The sequence below is a fragment of the Mustela putorius genome, unplaced genomic scaffold (genome assembly GCF_011764305.1).
Source record: "Mustela putorius furo isolate JIRA1106 unplaced genomic scaffold, ASM1176430v1.1 tig00003859_pilon_pilon_pilon, whole genome shotgun sequence".
NCBI classification, from domain to species: domain Eukaryota; kingdom Metazoa; phylum Chordata; class Mammalia; order Carnivora; family Mustelidae; genus Mustela; species Mustela putorius.
Window position 1 is genome coordinate 28,097,627 of NW_025422011.1, and position 17,387 is coordinate 28,115,013.

The 17,387-nt window shown below is 37.8% G+C and overlaps 1 protein-coding gene across 1 annotated transcript in view; it reads right to left on the reverse strand.

Moving 5' to 3' along the window:
* Window positions 1-17,387, reverse strand: part of PDE3B (phosphodiesterase 3B) — a 179,656-nt gene that overhangs the window by 51,455 nt on the left and 110,814 nt on the right. The window contains exons 2-4 of the mRNA XM_004752027.2: window positions 16,100-16,150; window positions 4,254-4,502; window positions 1,635-1,777 (exon numbers count right to left, since the gene is read on the reverse strand). Of these exons, the coding sequence (XP_004752084.1) occupies window positions 1,635-1,777; window positions 4,254-4,502; window positions 16,100-16,150 (443 nt within the window). The remainder of the gene's footprint in view (window positions 1-1,634; window positions 1,778-4,253; window positions 4,503-16,099; window positions 16,151-17,387) is intronic.

A 17,387-nucleotide genomic window follows, 5' to 3' on the forward strand; every position in this document is an offset into this window, starting at 1 on the left:
TCAAAAGGGATAATGGTTGTAAATGCTTCATACACTCCTTACCCAAAGTACACTTAGAAACTTATTACTGAGAAGCTACAGCTTCTAAAAGAATTACTTCTAGCCTTACCTCTTTCGAGGAGATGTTGCATAATACCATGAATTACTTTATTCTCCAAGTTTCTAAATCTTTTGAAGCATATGACTTTGTTTTAATGAGAGCTAAGTAATGATATCAAATCTGTAAACAATTTACTTTTAAATGAACATTCCTCAGAGTTAATTTTCTTTGGACTGTGTTCTATTTTAACATCAATCATCTTAAACCAGCAGGATAAAAGTGACCTTTACTCACTGTATCAAGTGTTTCTTTAACTTCAAGTGTACTGCTTTTACATCAGTGTGATTTTTGAAAGATTAAAAAGCAATCGTTTTCATCATTCTTTTTTAAACCAAACAGTATTCTCAAGATGATACTTCCTATGGTTAAGAAATACATCATATTTTCAGTTCCTATCATTGCTGACTTCCCCATATCCTGCTTCCATTAAAAAACAAAAACCAAAAACGTCCCCCAAAACCCATAACTGTCATGTTTAGGTCCTCAGCAAGCTCTGCATTCCTGGGACTATACTTTTTATACATCAATCTTTTCCTATTTTATATACCATTTCACTCAATTTTTCTTTTATTAAAAAAAGGTTTTCATCTACTTGAATATATTATAAAAAATTCAAATTAAAAAATCACACAAGAATCTGGAACATTATAATTATTTGATCCTATTTCCTATATAAACCTTAATACTTAACGGTTAACAGACAAATCCATATGATCCAATCCTGCCATCTGCTGTTTCAAATGTGCAACTACATAGCTCGAGCTCATGAAGTACACACGTGCCCAGTAACAACAGTGGTTTAACAGAAAGTTTAAACTACTTCCAAGTCTGTTAACACAGTCAGATGTGAGTGACAAAGAGAAGTTGGTAACTCGCACAGGAGATCACTATGTTTCCTGGCTATTAAAAAACAAAGCACTGAATCCTTTGCGATGAGGGTATATGGGTATATTTACATTCAGAAAATTTCAGGCCCTGCATTTTCCCAGTTGCTGATGCCTTTCATGTGCAGGATTAGCACGGGTCAGTTCCAAGGCAATCCTCAAGTGACTACAGAATGTATGAGTCGTCTCAGTCCTCCAGCAAGAGCAGCGTTTGGAAGAGTTTTGCTGCCTTGGAATATGAGCCCTGAGAACGCTGCTCCTCATCTAACTGACTAGTCAGTACTCTGTTAACCCATCTTCCAACACAGCGCACTAGATGGGTAGGATTGCCTCCATACTGGCCACTGATACTGACTTTAAAGCTTTCCCATTGCCCTGTCCTAGATTGACCCTATCCTCCTTAAACTGCCTCCCTGACTTCCTAAGGCCTCAGCAGGCCTTGTACCCAATGTACTTCACTTTCTGGAGAAGGTAGGTTAGCTTCCTTTTAAAAATCAGTCTCTCTATCACGCCTTATTACGACCCACGCTGTCCTACGTCTAAAGAACTTCAACTTGTTCCTTTCTGCGTTTAGCTATTTCAGACTTCATTCAACAGAGACAAAATGGATGTACTTGACACAAGTTTCTTTAAAAGACAGGGGACCTTACCTTGAAATGCCAAAGTCTTGGTGTGGCCTCTTGCCATTACTGCGTTCCCACCTTGAAGAAGGCTGCTCTGCGGGAGGCAGACCTGAGGTTGCAGAGCACCTCCTCAGCTGTGGAGCTGGTAAGCCATTCCTACTGTTTAGTCCCTGTTGAATAATTTAACAATGGTTAAGACTGTCACCCCTTCAGTTACGCTGTACATGTATTCGTAAAGACAACATGTGAAAATATCAATACAAAGTCTATCTTTAACATGTACAAGAGAAATAAAACATTTTACTCTGAAAATACCTTATATTGACTCCAAATTTCACATTCTACACTGTTGTTCTATTTAGTGTTCCTCCCACCAAAAAATGATTTCTGAACTCCCTATAATTTAACAAGATCTTTATTCTTTTATACACTTTACACCCTCATTTCATGAGAAATAAATACTTGATAGTTTCAAAGGCTAATATGAAAGATTTACCCTGAAAATCAACTACAGAGTTCAAGCTTTGGATCAGGGACTATAAGACCTATATACTAAACCTTTTTTATTTTCAGTATAAGGCTAATGTACATAGGGTTAACCTGGAGAAACTGAAAGATTCAGAGCTATCTTTCCAATTAGCAATTAGACTCAGAACACCATTAGCATTAATATTTTACCTTAATTTTTAAAAATATTCTAAACTGGTCCAAATATCGATTAAACAATGTCTTCTTTTTTATTTATTTATTTTTTTAACCACTGAATAGGTGTTTTACTGAGATTTACATAAAACAGTCTTGACTTCTTCTGAATTTCCCCCACTAGCAAACACTGAAACCATCCCAGAGATAAATATCTCCTATGTTTAAGTTTCCCAAGCATGTTGATTTTGTAAAGGTTCATAGTGAGTTAGACTCACAGTGAAAACATCCTCTGTGGAACATAATCCTTTCTGGCAATAATTTAGGTCCATACAGTCTCTTAACACATACATAAGACATTTACATTAAATTATCTCTTATGACTCCCCTTTCCTTACTAATTATCTTTTCATAAATGGCTATTGTTCTTTTCTTGAGTAGTATCAGGCTTTTTCTATTCTTTCCCAAAAGCAGAGACAAATTCAATGTGAAATTCAAGAAAGAAATTTAAAGAACACAAAGAAAAGAAATAAGGCTTACTTCCTGATTCTTCTAGGACTACTCCTATCAGTAGATTCCAGTACCAAAAACAAGCCTGATTAACTAGAATGTTCAGGAAATGAGGCACTTAGGCATACTGTTTCATTGGTATTGTTTAAAATGTTTCTAAAATGTACCAGTACACTTTTTTTAAACACAGTAAACATAGTGACAAACATAATATTGATAATATTAAGATTTTTCTGATTAAGATTTTTAAGAATTACTATTTTTGTGTCAAGTATACTGCAATTGAAAAGAGAAAAAACCTACTGAAAACATCAAATGTCAATAGAAAATACAAAGAACAACTTACCAAGTGAAAACTAACTCAAGAATAAATTAGCATTATTTTGTTGATGAATTTATTACTGTCACTTTTAGATACTTGTGATTAACCTATTTCTCACACGCAGAGTGCTAAAAAGAATGCCTAACTAAGTACCATTGTTAATTGGATTTAGAATAAGGCAAGTGCTACTGTATATATTTCTTATAAATAAAAGCATCACATAATCACCTGTTGTCTAGATTTGTGATCAGTAATTATCAAACTTTAGCCCTAATTGGACTTAATTTTTCAACATTTCTACATCCTAATGCTGCGAACACAATGAAATTAACTGATCAAAATCCTTTCAAAATGATATTTAACTTTTTAAAAGTTCTATATACATCATTACAAGGAACAAAATTAACTGATTTGAATTTTATCTTCTCTTGATTGATTTCTTTACCTGTAGAATAAATAAATCTAGAATAATCTTTAAAATGTTCTTATTAAGTTTATTATTTGTTATTGATAAAGATATTGATTAGTCAAATAAAGCAATTTTAATTGCACTCTGAACAAGCATAATGTAAACCTACTTAGAATAGTATTTATTATTTCTTAAAGAAAATCCTGTTCTGAAGCACTGATATTAGAAAAAAATAATAACCCCATATTTAATTATGGAAAAATCAATGTCTATTAGGCTAGACCAATCTCTAGTGTGTGTAAAGGGGGCAAAACAGAGATCAAAAAAAAAGTGAAAGTTTAAAATAATGCTATGTAATTCATAAAACAAATATTATAATGATCAATTCTTTGTGGTTCAATAAGAATATTCCTGGATTCTAAATCATACAACAGATTAATGACATGACAGGACCACTAGTTTGCTATACAAGCCTGGACTTAAATTTGTGTTGTTTTGTATTTAAAAACAATAACAGTAATGATAAATAGTTGTGCTGATGAAATTTTAACTGCTGGTTCTACAAAGTTATTTAGAATAAAAGCTGAACACTCATTTAAAATGATTTGATATTTACAACCACCCCCAAAGTCCCAAGCAGCTCAAAATACTGTACAGAAAAGCTGGTCCTTGAAACTGTATTTTATCTGAGCTATAAAGGAGCAGTTTTAATTTGAAAATATTAAATGTGGTAATTAGGGCTGGCTGATTACTGGATCTTGACCTTGTAAAGTTTTCGTTCTCCTTTCTCAGTTGGGTCCTCTACTTCTGAGCAGGGGTAAAATCCAGGAAATGGTGTGAGAGGGTTAATCTTTGGCCTGCAGGAACCTGAGAAAGCACCCATCAAGCTACTGATGCTCCGCAGGGAGGAGATCACTTGTGGGGGAAGGGTCGGATCCACCAGAAGATCTGACACCATATTGCGAGCCTCATTTAGCACGGAAAGATCAACTCCACTTCCACCTCCAGAATTCTAGGAAAGAAAAGAAAAAAGTAGTATTAACAGATTTGTATGAAAACGCTCTAACATTTAAGAAACACTGTATTTTAAATCTATGTACATATACAAGGTACACCCACAGCGGTTCTTTCAGGTAACCTTATACATTTCCGAGGCAGCCAAGTGTAGGGACAAGGCTCTGGTGCAAAGACCTCGGCATCTGAAATCCACACTTGAACCCTAATTGTGTGATTTTGAGCAAGTTATTTAACATCTGAACCTTTTACTTTCTTTACAGTAAAATGGAGATTACAACCACCACCTCAGACTAGTCTGAGAATACATGTAAAACACGAGGGATATATTTAAAGTGCAATAAACCACAGCATAACCATCAATATTATGGAAAATAAGAAGATAAAAATACAGGGGAAAAGGTGTCAAAGTTTGAAGGAGATAGTGATTAACTTTGAACTGAATGGTCACCAACAACTTCATGGAAGTGGTAACATCACACTTGGCCTTAAAGAGTAGACAGGAAAGCTTTTTTTTTTTTTTTTTTTAAGATTTTATTTATTTATTTGACAGACAGAGACCACAAGTAGGCAGAGAGGCAGGCAGAGAGAGGAAGAAGCAGGCTCTCTGCTGAGCAGAGAGCCCATTGCGGCGCTCGATCCCAGGACCCTGAGATCATGACCTGAGCTGAAGGCAGAGGCTTTAACCCACTGAGCCACCCAGGCGCTCCAGGAAAGATATTTTTAAAATTTAGAATAAATATTTCATTGATGTATACATATGGTATGATTTTTACTTCTTGAAAATACGTATATTTGATGTTCAACTCAATTACCCATAGAAATGAGCACATGGATAATCAACAGTGAATTAAATGCACTTTTGTTGCTTTTATTGTACCTTAAACCTACATTTGAGTTATCTAAAATTCTTAATTATCAAATGTATTTAATGAATTCACCATAAAACTGTTTATTAAGTATCCTCAACACATTTCAGAACTAAGAAATGTTATGAAAGTTAGAACAATAATTAGCTAAATAATGTCTTTGCTCTTTGGGGATTTTTTTTTTCTTGTAAAGTATTATTTCGTCTTAGCTTTTATTTGAAAACATTCCCTTTTACTAGAGGATAGCCCAGCTATTGCTAATCTTTGTAAATAAATACTTCACTATATATGTCACTATAGATAATTAAGCATACTTCAAACAAATAGCTTCCCATAAAACTGAATTGCTGAACCACAGTAAATGAACAAGTTACAATTTGTTCATTACTATAAAACTGCCCTCCTGTATGTTGGTTAAGTCTTTACCTCCACAAATTGTACTATAATAGCATCTGTTTTCCCACCTCCAAATGAGAAATCTGTTGATATTTAAGCTGGTGTTCCTCTATAGATCATGTGTCATTTCTCTCTAGTTGCTTTTAAGTTATTTTCTTTGGTCTTTAGTTTTCAAATGTTTAAATAGGACATGGCTTGCAGATTTATTAGGGGTTTTCATATTTGGGATTCACTCAGCTTCTCAAATTTGTAGGATTACTTTATTTTTTGTGTGGGTGCAAAATCTGGGCATGTTTTCAGCCACTGTTTTTTCAAATAATCTTTTAAACTCACTCTCTCCTTCTCAGACACTGATACAAATTTTGGACCTTTTGTTATTGTCCAATACATCCCTGTTATATTGTTTCCATCTATTTCCTCTCTGTTGTTCCAATCAGGTAAATTCTGTTGCTCTATCCTCAAGCTCACAAATTCCATCCTCTCTCGTCCCACTCTGCTAAGCCCATTCAGCAAATTTTTCATTTCTGTTACTGTATTTTTGAGTTCCAAAGTTTTCATTTCTTTCTTTTTTTAACTTTTACAGATCTACCTCAGAGATGTTGCAGGTTTGGTTCCAGACCACTGCAATAGAGCAAACAGTGCAATAAAGTAAGTCAAATAAATTCTCTGGCTTCCTAGTGCATATAAAAGTTATGTTTACAATATACTGTAGTCTATTATGTGTGCAATGGCATTATGTCTTAAAAAAATAATGTATATACCTTAAATTTTTTTTTAAGATTTTATTTATTTATTTGACAGAGAGAGACACAGCAAGAGAAGGAACACAAGCAGAGGAGTGGGAGAGGGAGAAGCAAGCCTCCCGAAGAGCAGGGAACCCCTCTGGGATCATGACCTGAGCCAAAGGCAGCAGCTTAACAACTGAGCCACCCAGGTGCCCCAACATACCTTAATTTAAAAATACTTCATTTAGCCACCGGGGTGGCTCAGTCAGTTAAGTATCTGACTCTTGATTTCGGCTCAGGTCATGATCTCAGGGTTGTGAGATCGAGCCCCATGTCAGGCTGCACACCCACTGTGGAGCCTGCTTAGGAATTTCTCTCTCTCTCTCTCTCTCTCTGCCCCTCCCCTCCACTCTCTCCCTGCCTCTAAAAAAAATACTTTATTGCTAAAAAATGCTAACGATCATCTGAGTTTTCAGCAAGTCGTCATCTTTTTGCTAGTGGAGGGTCTCGAATGTGATGCTGATGGCTGCAGACTGATCCAATCAAGGTGGCGGTTGCTAAGGGTTGGGTGGGCTGTGGCAATTTCTTAAAATAAATGAAGTTAGCTGCATTCGGCTGACTCTTCTTTTCACAGTTTCTCTGTTGCTTGTGATGCTGTCTGATAGCATTTTACGCACAGGAGAACTTTTAAACTTGGATTCAATCCTCTCAAAACCTGCGACTGCTTTATCAAGTTTATATTATATCCTAAATCCTTTGTCGTCATTTCAACAGTCCTCACAGCATCTTCAGGAGCAGATTCTATCTCCTGAAACCACTTTCCTTTGTTCCTTCGTAAGAAGCAACCCCTCCTACGTTCAGATTTTACCACGAGATGGCAGCCATTCAGTCATCCTCAGGCCCCACTTCTAAGTGTACTTCTCTTGCTGTTTCTACCACACGTGTAGTTACTTCTTCACTTAAATCTCAAGCCCCTCAAAGTCATCCACAAAGGTGGGAATCAACTTCTCTCAAACTCTGTTAATGCTTGTATTTCGACCTCTTGAATTGTGAATCCTTTTCAGAAGGTTTTCAATTTTCTTTGCCCAGATCCAACCAAGGAATCACTATCTGGGGCAGGATCAGCCTTACAAAATGTCTTTCTTAAATAATGAGACTTGGAAGTCAAAATTATTCCTTACTCCATGGGCTGAAAAATGATGCTATGTTAACAGGCACGAAAATACTAATCTTGTTGTACATCTCCATCAGAGTTCTTGGGTGTTCGGGTGCATTGTCAATGAGCACTAATATCTGAATCTTTTTTTTTCCCCCTGAGGAGGTCTTGAAGGTGGGCTTAAAATGTTCAGTAAACCGTTGAAAACAGATGTGCTTTGTTGTTCCATTTACAGAGCACAAAATACGTTTAACATAATTCTTAAGGACCCTAGGATTTTCAGAACAGAAAATGAGCACTGGCTTCAGTGTCAAGTCACCAGCTGCATTAGCCCCAGTGAGAGAACTCAGTCTAACCTTTGAAGCCAGGCATTGACTTCTCCTCTCTGGCCATGGAAGTTCTGGATACCATGTTCTCCCAATAGAAGGCTGCCTTACATACCTTGAAAATCTGTCATTCAGTGTAACCACCTTCAGTAAGTGTCTTAGCTTAGATCTTCTGGATAACTTGCTGCAGCTTCTGCATCAGCACTCATTTGCACTTTGATGTTTTGGAGATGGCTTCCTTCCTTAAACCTTGTGAACCCACCTCTGCCGGCTTCAGACTATTTCTGCAGCTTCCTCGCCTCTCTCAGCCTTCATAGGATTGGAGAGAGTTAGGACCGTGCTCTAGATCAGGCTTTGGCTGAAAGGAATGTTGTGTTGTGACTGGTCTGACCCTCTATCCAGAACATTACAACTTTCTCCCTATCAGCAAAGCAGCTGTCTCACTTTCTTATCATTCACGTGCTCACTGAAGTAGCACTTTTACATTTCCTTCAAGAACTTTTCCTTTGGGGGCACCTGAGTGGCTCAGTGGATTAAAGCCTTTGTCTTCAGCTCAGGTCATGGTCCCAGGGTCCTGGGCTCAAGCCCCACATCAGGCTCTCTGCTCAGCAGGAAGCCTGCTTCCTCCTCTCTCTTTCTCTGCCTATCTGTGATCTCTGTGAAATAAGTAAATAAAATCTTTTTAAAAATAGTATTTAGAAGTAAATTAGAAATTAAAAATCACAACACTGGGGCACCTGGGTGGCTCAGTCATTATGCATCTGCCTTCAGCTCAGGGTCCTGGGAATGAACCCCGTGCTGGGCAGTGGGAATCCTGCTTCTCCCTCTCCCACTGCCTCTCACTGTCAAATAAATACATAAATAAATAAATCTTTAAAAAAAAAAAAAAAGAAGAAGAAGAAGAACTTTTCCTTTGCATTCACAACTTCAATGTCTGATGCAAGAGGCCTAGCTTTTGACCTATCTTAGCTTTCAAGGCACCCTCCTCTCAAGGCTTAATCATTTCTAGCTTTTTTTTTTTTTTTAATTTTTTTTTTTAAATTTGTTTATTTGACAGACAGAGATTACAAGTAGACAGAAAGGCAGGCAGAGAGAGAGAGAGAGGGAAGCAGGCTCCCCGCTGAGCAGAGAGCCCGATGCGGGACTCGATCCCAGGACTCTGGGATCATGACCTGAGCCGAAGGCAGCGGCTTAACCCACTGAGCCACCCAGGTGTCCCATTTCTAGCTTTTCATTTAAAGTAAGCGACATGTGACTCTCACTTAACCACTAAGAAGCCCTTGAAGGGTTATTAACTGACGGAATTTCAATATTGTTCTATCTTGGGAAATAAGGAGGCCCAAAGAGAAGGGAGAGAGATAGGGGAACAGCTGGTCAGCGGATCAGTCAGAACACACAGTATTTATTAAGTTAACCATCTTTTATGAGCATGACCCATGGCACCCCAGACCAGTTACAATAGTAACATCCACGATCGCGGATCCCAGATCGCCATAACAAGTGTCATGATGAAAAAGTTTGAAATATTTTAACTTACCAAAATGTGTCCGAGAAACATGAAGCGAGCAAATGCTGTTCTTTAACAGTAAAAACAGACTTGCTTGATGCAGGTTTGCTACAAACCTTCAATGTGTTAAAAACAAAACATAACAAAAAAAAAAAAAAAAAAAAAAAACACCACAGCATCTGTGAGGTGCAATCAAAGGGGAGAAGTGCCTGTCTTTTTGTTAGGGTTGAGATTTTCTATTTTGTTTCCTTGTTATATGCTTGTTAGAACATTTTTATGACGGCTGCATTAGAATTTCTTGTCGGGGGCACCAGGATAGCTCAGTTGGCTAAGCATCCAACTCTGGATTTCAGCTCAGGTCATGATCTCAGAGGCCCCTATGAGCCTCCCTGCTCAGTGGGGAGACTGCCTGTCCCTCTCTCTCTGCTCCTCCCTTTGCTCATGCTCTCTCTCTAAAATAAAGAAATAAAACCTTAAAAAACTTGTCAGATTGGGGCACCTGGGTGGCTAAGAGGGCTAAAAGCCTCTGCCTTTGGCTCAGGTCATGATCCCAGGGTCCTGGGATCAAGCCCCACATGGGCTCTCTGCTCCACGGGGAGCCTGCTTCCTCCTCTCTCTCTGTCTGCCTCTCTGCCTACTACTTATGATCTGTCTGTCAAATAAATAAATAAAATTTGTCAGATAATCCCAAATCTGATTTATCTTGATGTTAAGCATTGACTGTTTTTTTCCTCATTCAAGTTGTGATTTTCCTGGTTCTTGGTATGAAAAGTGATTTCTTTTCTTTTATCATCAGCATTTTAGCTATTACCCTAGAAGACTCTGGGTCCTATTTAAATGTTTTGTATGGGGAGGTGGTCTTTTTGTTTAGATTTAGGACACAGGTCCTGGTCTACTTTTTCAGGCTGTGACAATTTAGCTTTCTGGGCATCCACAGTGGTATTTCGGTCTGCCTGATTGTTTTCTGGTGCCACTAGGATTCCCACTGGTCCTTTCTGGTTACTTCCGTGGGTGAGCAGATGGGAGGGAAAGGAGGAATTTCCTCACACTGAGCCACCTGGTACCTCTCGGTGGGGCAAGAGAGTCTCCAGGCCACAGGCACAAAGAGCAACTTCAGGACTAGACACATGTCATGGCAGTATCCCAGTCTCTGGGTAAAGGGGGTCTCCTGCTCAGTAGGGAATAGGAATCCCTCCCTTGACCTCTTATTGTCAGTGCAGCTCCTGACCGGTTTCCCCCTGCTAGACCAACTAGACTCACTTGGTGTTACTGGCAGGACACTCATTTTATCTTGGGGAAGGAATGAGCCCACCTGAGTCACCTTCTGCTGGGTCACCTCTTGCTGTTAGGCAAGGGTTGTAAGAAACCCTCAGCCCTCTGAGGAAACTGGTATTATTCCCAATGTATAGGTGATGAAATGTTCGAGTGACATAAGAGGGTTGCCTTATTTTTTAGCAAGGAGGCTATATCAAATGAACTTTTCTGCCTAGAATAGTTTAGAAAAGCTGAAATAAAATAAAAATAGTAGGGCACCTGGGGGGCTCAGTGGGTTAAGCCTCAGCCTTCAGCTCAGGTCATGGTCCCAGGGTCCTGGGATCAAGCCCCACATCGGGCTCTCTGCTCAGCGGGGAGCCTGCTTCCCCCTACCCCTCTGCCTAATTGTGATCTCTCTCTGCCAAATAAATAAATAAAAGTAGCACCCATTTCAAGGCTGTTCAGAGAACAGTCAAGCAGTCCGGCCTTGAAAGAACAAGAACTCAAGAGTTAATAAATTAAAATGATTCCGCCACCCTGTGCTACTTTCCCCATCAAGGTCTCTGCTACAGACTTGTAACGGGCCCAGGGAAGAGAGGCTACGGAACAGAGAGCAGTTAAGAGGCCAGAATCAGGAGCGGAGCTTTCTGTAGTCACAGGAGGCTGGAAGACTGAAACATCAGGGTTAGCAAGACAGGCAGGATCTCAGAGAGAAGAAAAAGCAGCAAGCTTGACTTCAGAGCTGCTTTCCCCTGAAGGCATTTGCCAATTTGCAAACAGCAGCTGAGATGGAGAAAGCAGGCAAAAATTGTCAAACAGATTTCTATTTTGAAAGTAAAATAGAGCTTCCAGCAGTCTCAAGGCTGGAGGGAACAACAGAAGAAGGAGTTCCTAGAAAGCACCACTAACCCAACTGTTACAAGAACAGACAGAAAACTGAACATGCCTAAAATTACTGAAGAAACTGAATCCATAATTTAACATTTGTTCATAAAAAAAGCTCCAAAACTGAGATGGCTTCACCACAGCATTCTTGCAAACATTAAAGAAAGAATACCAATCCTACCAAATGCTTCTTGGTAACAGAGAGTGAATATCTCACTTTATTTTATGAGGCCATTATAAGCTTTATGCCAAAAACATGCCAAGAACATTATGAAAAACAAGAATTATAGGCCAATTTTGTCGTAAACATGGATTCAAAATTCCAAAACAAAAAATGAAATCCAGGGGCACCTGGGTGGCTCAGTGGTTAAGCCGCTGCCTTCGGCTCAGGTCATGATCTCGGGGTCCTGGGATGGAGCCCCGCATCAGGCTCTCTGCTCAGCAGGGAGCCTGCTTCCTCCTCTCTGTCTGCCTGCCTCTCGGCCTACTTGTGATCTCTGTCTGTCAAATAAATAAATAAAATCTTAAAAAAAAAAAATGAAATCCAGTGGGGTGTGTGTGTGTGTGTGTGTACACACACACATATCCATGTATATTTTAAAATGTTTTTTAATTTTTAATATTTTAATAAAAATAATAGTTTTTAAATATCTTGATCAAATTTGCTTTATTCTGGGAATATGGAAATGGTTTAACACAGGCACAGAATTAAACAATATAATTCACCACATTAATAGAATAAACAGAAAAAAATAAATCTAGGAATAATTTCCATAGATGCAGAAAAAGCATTTGATAAAAACTCTACACCCATTCATGACTAAAAAGAGAAAAATAAAGGTCTTTAGTAAACTAGGATTAGAATGAAACTTACTTAATTTTTCTTTAACTTCCTTAATCTGATAAAAGGTATCCAGAGAAAGCATTGGTGATATTTTCATCAAAAGACATCATGATAAATCAGACTAGGAAAGGACTTTTTTAAAAAAACACACACACATTTTGGGGTGCCTGGGTGGCTCAGTTGGTAAAGCATAGGCCTTCGGCACAGGTCATGATCCTGGAGTAGGGGATGGAGATCTACACTCAGCAGAGAGCTGCTTCTCCCTCTCTGCCTGCCCTTCTCCACTCATGCTCTCTCTCGCAAATAAATCGTTGTGGTTTTTTTTAAGATTTTATTTATTTATTTGACAGACAGAGATCACAAGTAGGCAGAGAGGCAGGCAGAGAGGGGGAAGCAGGCTCCCGGCCAAGCAAAGAGCCCGAGGTAGGGCTCGATCCCAGGACCCTGAGATCATGACCTGAGCAGAAGGCAGGGGCTTTAACCCACTGAACCACCCAGGTGTCCCTCAAATAAATAAAATCTTAGAAAAAAAAAAACCCACCCATTTTAGCTACATTCTATATATATACACACACATATATATATGCTTTTATACTTATATACACTTTTATGAATCTGTATGTATACATGTACATACATATATAGCGTTTGTATGTGTACACACACACACATATACACACACACACATTTCCAAACTACATAAACAAATCCTACAGATCACCAAGTAAATCAGTATAAAGACCCCACCCAATTAACATATGAAAAGATCCTCAACCTGCTGAGTCATCAGTGAAATGCAAGTATTAAAAGCACTATGATACACTGTTGCACAGCTAGCAGAAGGATTTAAAAGAGACTCTACCAAGTGTTCACAAGGATGTGGAGCAACTGGAACTCTCAAAGGCTGATGATGGGTAAAAATTGATATATAAGTGCTTGGAAAACTGAGAGCTAACTACTGGGACTCTACATATGCATGCAAACCCAATGACCCAGCGATCCACTCTAAGATATACACCCAACAAAAGACACCCAGAGTGCCAGCGGCACTACTGAAAATAGCTGGGAAGGGGTTCAAGACAGGCCCTCCCAGAATGTGCCACTTTGGCATTTGTCTTATTTTGAGCTGAAAGCACTTGAGATCCTGCCGCCTTAAGAAAAACTTCTGCCCCTCCTTTAAATATACAAAAGAATCTAAATTGAGGGTCTTTCCCCGGATAAAGGTTATTAGCAGAGACAAAAATTTTTTAAGGATATTACATAATCTCTATACCCAATGTGGGGCTCGAACCTACAACCCTGAGATCCAGGGTCACATGCTCTACCAGCCAGGCACCCCAGCAGAGATCAATTCTATCTGAGTGAACCACCTGTATGGCAGGGCAAACATCTAATGACCAAACATCTGTTCTTCTAACCAACCTGGGAATTACATTCCTTTCCTCTGAAGTCTCAGACCCCTGTCCCCTTTTTGTCCTTAGCTGAGAATGACATATATGCCTTATTTTCCCAGACTGTCTTTGGAATTTTCACGTTTATGTGGATTGCCTATAAGGATGCCTATTAAATCTCATTTTCTCCTATTAATCTGTCTTATATCAGTTTGATTCTTAGTCCAATTACAGGAGGTTTAACGGGATAGAAATTCTTGCTTCCTGACAGCCAGAAAGCACTTTTTTCAAAAATTGGGATAGAGACAACTAACTAAATAAATCTAATAAAGAGAGTAATGTTTCTGTAAATATAAAGAACAGAGATTTGGTATTTATTAATGTGTATCTATTAGTGTGGAAACCATGAGGTTTCAAACCAGCATATTATATATAACATAGTTTATAATTAATTATATAAATATTTACATTAATAATTTTTTATTTTGTTAATATTTATGTTATATATATTTCTACATAATTTATAACATATTTTTTGTAGACTAGAATGCATACACATTTCAATACAGTGGGAAAAGATCTGTAAAGATATACATCAAAAGTTAACATAATTAACATAGTTACTGCTTGTATTTAGGAGTGATTCTTCTTTTTTCTCTTATACTTCTATTTTTAATTCTTCTGATATTAATATATATTACTTAAGTGATCAAAAAAGTTTAAAAGTATATATTATATGATTCCATTTATATATATAAAGTTCATAAATAAGCAAAGGCAGAAGAAAAATTAAATTTCCTTACTACCTAAGCCCATTGACAAATCCTTGAAAGGCAAAGTGACATTCTTCTAGGGCTCAACTGACTCGATGTTAATACTTTGCTAAGGGTGAAAGGCAATCCTAGCCTACCCTCTATCCCTCCCACCCCCCAGCATCCTGTAAGTCTACTTTAACATATAAAAATTCCTTGGAAATTTCTTTTATCTCTAAACCCCCCAGCATATATCGCACCAATATACATCTGAAGGGTCTCATGACTAAGGTTTTATTAGATGATAATACGTGACCTTTTCCTAACAACAGCTAGCCCCCTCAAGGTCCTGGAAACCTTGCTTTCAAAATTCCTTAGAGACTTAGACTACCCCAACCCCTCCCAACGTGGAAGTATACAATGGGCCACTCCTCATGACCCCAGTATAGTTCTTTCTGCCCACAGGTCCTATCCCCATGCTTTATAATAAAATCGCCTTTTTGCACCAAAGATGTCTCAAGAATTCTTTCTTGGCCTTCTTCTTTCCATCCTAACATCTTTCCTACATCAGTCAGGGGGACATCATCCTTGGGGATACAGTCAATAACGAGAATGGTACATAAGTGAGATTTCTGGAATGCTGGTAAAGTTCTATTTCTTGAAATGGATATTAGTTATGTGGAATGTTTAGTTTGTGAAAATTCATGAAGTTGTGCACTTTTTTGTATGTATAATTTAATTGAAATTTTACCGAAAACCAAAAACAAAAAAAAACCCCCAAACACTGTGTTTTGTTTCCCTAGTAAAATATTCTGCCAAATGTTTTACTTCTTCTCATATATGGCCTTTAATCTATTTCCCCCGCTCTGTGAATCAGTTGCCCACAATCAGAAAAAAAAAAAAAAAATCTCATGCTTAGTATAGAATTATTCGTTTATTCTGAGCCCAGATTATACTACCAACATTTAAAAAAATAACTCTTACACAAGTATGGTTTCTTATCATTTTCTTCTTCCCCTCATGATTAAAATATATATATTTTTAAAAATTACCTAGAAGACAGTTCTTTTAGTTCAGTTAAAGAAAATCTTATGAACAGAAATCTCATGAATATAACTTGCATAAAATATCAAAAGTTTCAGGGTACCTGGGTGGTTCAGTTGGCTAAGTGTCTGTCTTAGACTCAAGTCTTGATCCCAGGGTCCCAGAATCAAGCCCAGAATCAAAGCCCTGTATCTGGCTCCCCGCTCACAGGGTACCTGCTTCTCCCTCTCCCTCTGCCCTTTCCACCATCCGTCATGTTCTCTCAAATAATTAAAATATTTTTTAAAATTTAAAAAATATATATGTAAAATGAATAAATAAAAATTAAAAATAACAAAATGCCAAAAGTTTCATTACAATATCCCTGAAACTAACATTATGTGTCAACTATACTTCAATTTAAAAAAAGTTTCATTTCAGACATTAGTGATATTTACTATATTTACCTGATAATGAGGTTTATACCATTGCTTTAAGTCCCAATCCCAAAGAATCATCTGGAAAACAAAACAAAATAAAACACTTAGTTAAAAATCAGAAATAAACAAATATATGTCGAGAGGAAATAGAACATCTTCAATTACAGGTCCCTAAAAGACAGCTTACTGTTTGGGGGGGGCAACTAGAAATGTGAGAATAAAATTATCTATAGAAAGAATATTCCATGAATTATATACTCTGTGATTAGGAAATCAAGAAAATTGTCAGAATAAAGCCACTATAATAAGGTATATTAACCTTCAAAATATCCATTACCACAAAAAGGAAAATACAAATCAAAATAACACTTAGTTACTAAAAATACAAGAAGAATTACAAATCATCAGACATTCTCCCTCCTCCCACCATCTTCAAAGGATCATCACTTATCATTCTAAACCACGCCAGTAGGTGGTGCTATTTCCTTACTAATAAGGCAGTTCTTGCAAAAGCAATTTAAAAAGCTTGTCCTTGGCACCTGGGTGGCTCAGTGGGTTAACCTCTGCCTTAGGTTCAGGTCATGATCTCGGGGTCCTGGGATGAGTCCTGCATCAGGCTCTCTGCTCAGCGGGGAGCCTGCTTCCCCCTCTCTCTCTGCCTGCCTCTCTGCCTACGTGGGATCTCTCCATCAAATAAATGAATAAAATCTTAAAAAAAAAAAAAAAAGCTTGTCCTTGAGGTTAGATTAAGTATAAAGCAACAGATTATAAACAGCAACACTCAACCCTTTTGATATGTAGATAATTAGTGACCGTTTTCCTGTTTGTCTCCTTTATAGGCTATCCATGATAACTTCTTGGTCCCAGGCTAGTATTTTCCTGTCCTTTTTCTTCCCGGCAAGCTTTCTGGCCACTTCTCTTTCCAACAGTCACTATGCTCAAGGAGAAAACATTAGCTTTAATTTAGCAATCTATAACTGCTATCTATAATTAATCATAAATTTCTCTTTAATAAAAAGGTCTCCTTTTGCCAAAATAAATTGATAATAATCTCAATTTTCTACATAGCTTCCTACTCTCTAATTTAAACCTAATTTGTAATACAATCACCTGATTTCTATATACTGAACTATTATTTTTTTTCCAAGTAAATTCTTCCCCCGACAGGGGCTCCATCTCACAACCGCAAGATCAGGAGTCACATGTTCTTATGGACTGAGCTACCAGGTGCACCTGAATAGTGAACTATCTGTGTTGTTTTTTATCCTTGGTCTTCTGTCTCCTGTCTGCACAAGATCTTAAAGGGTTATCTACT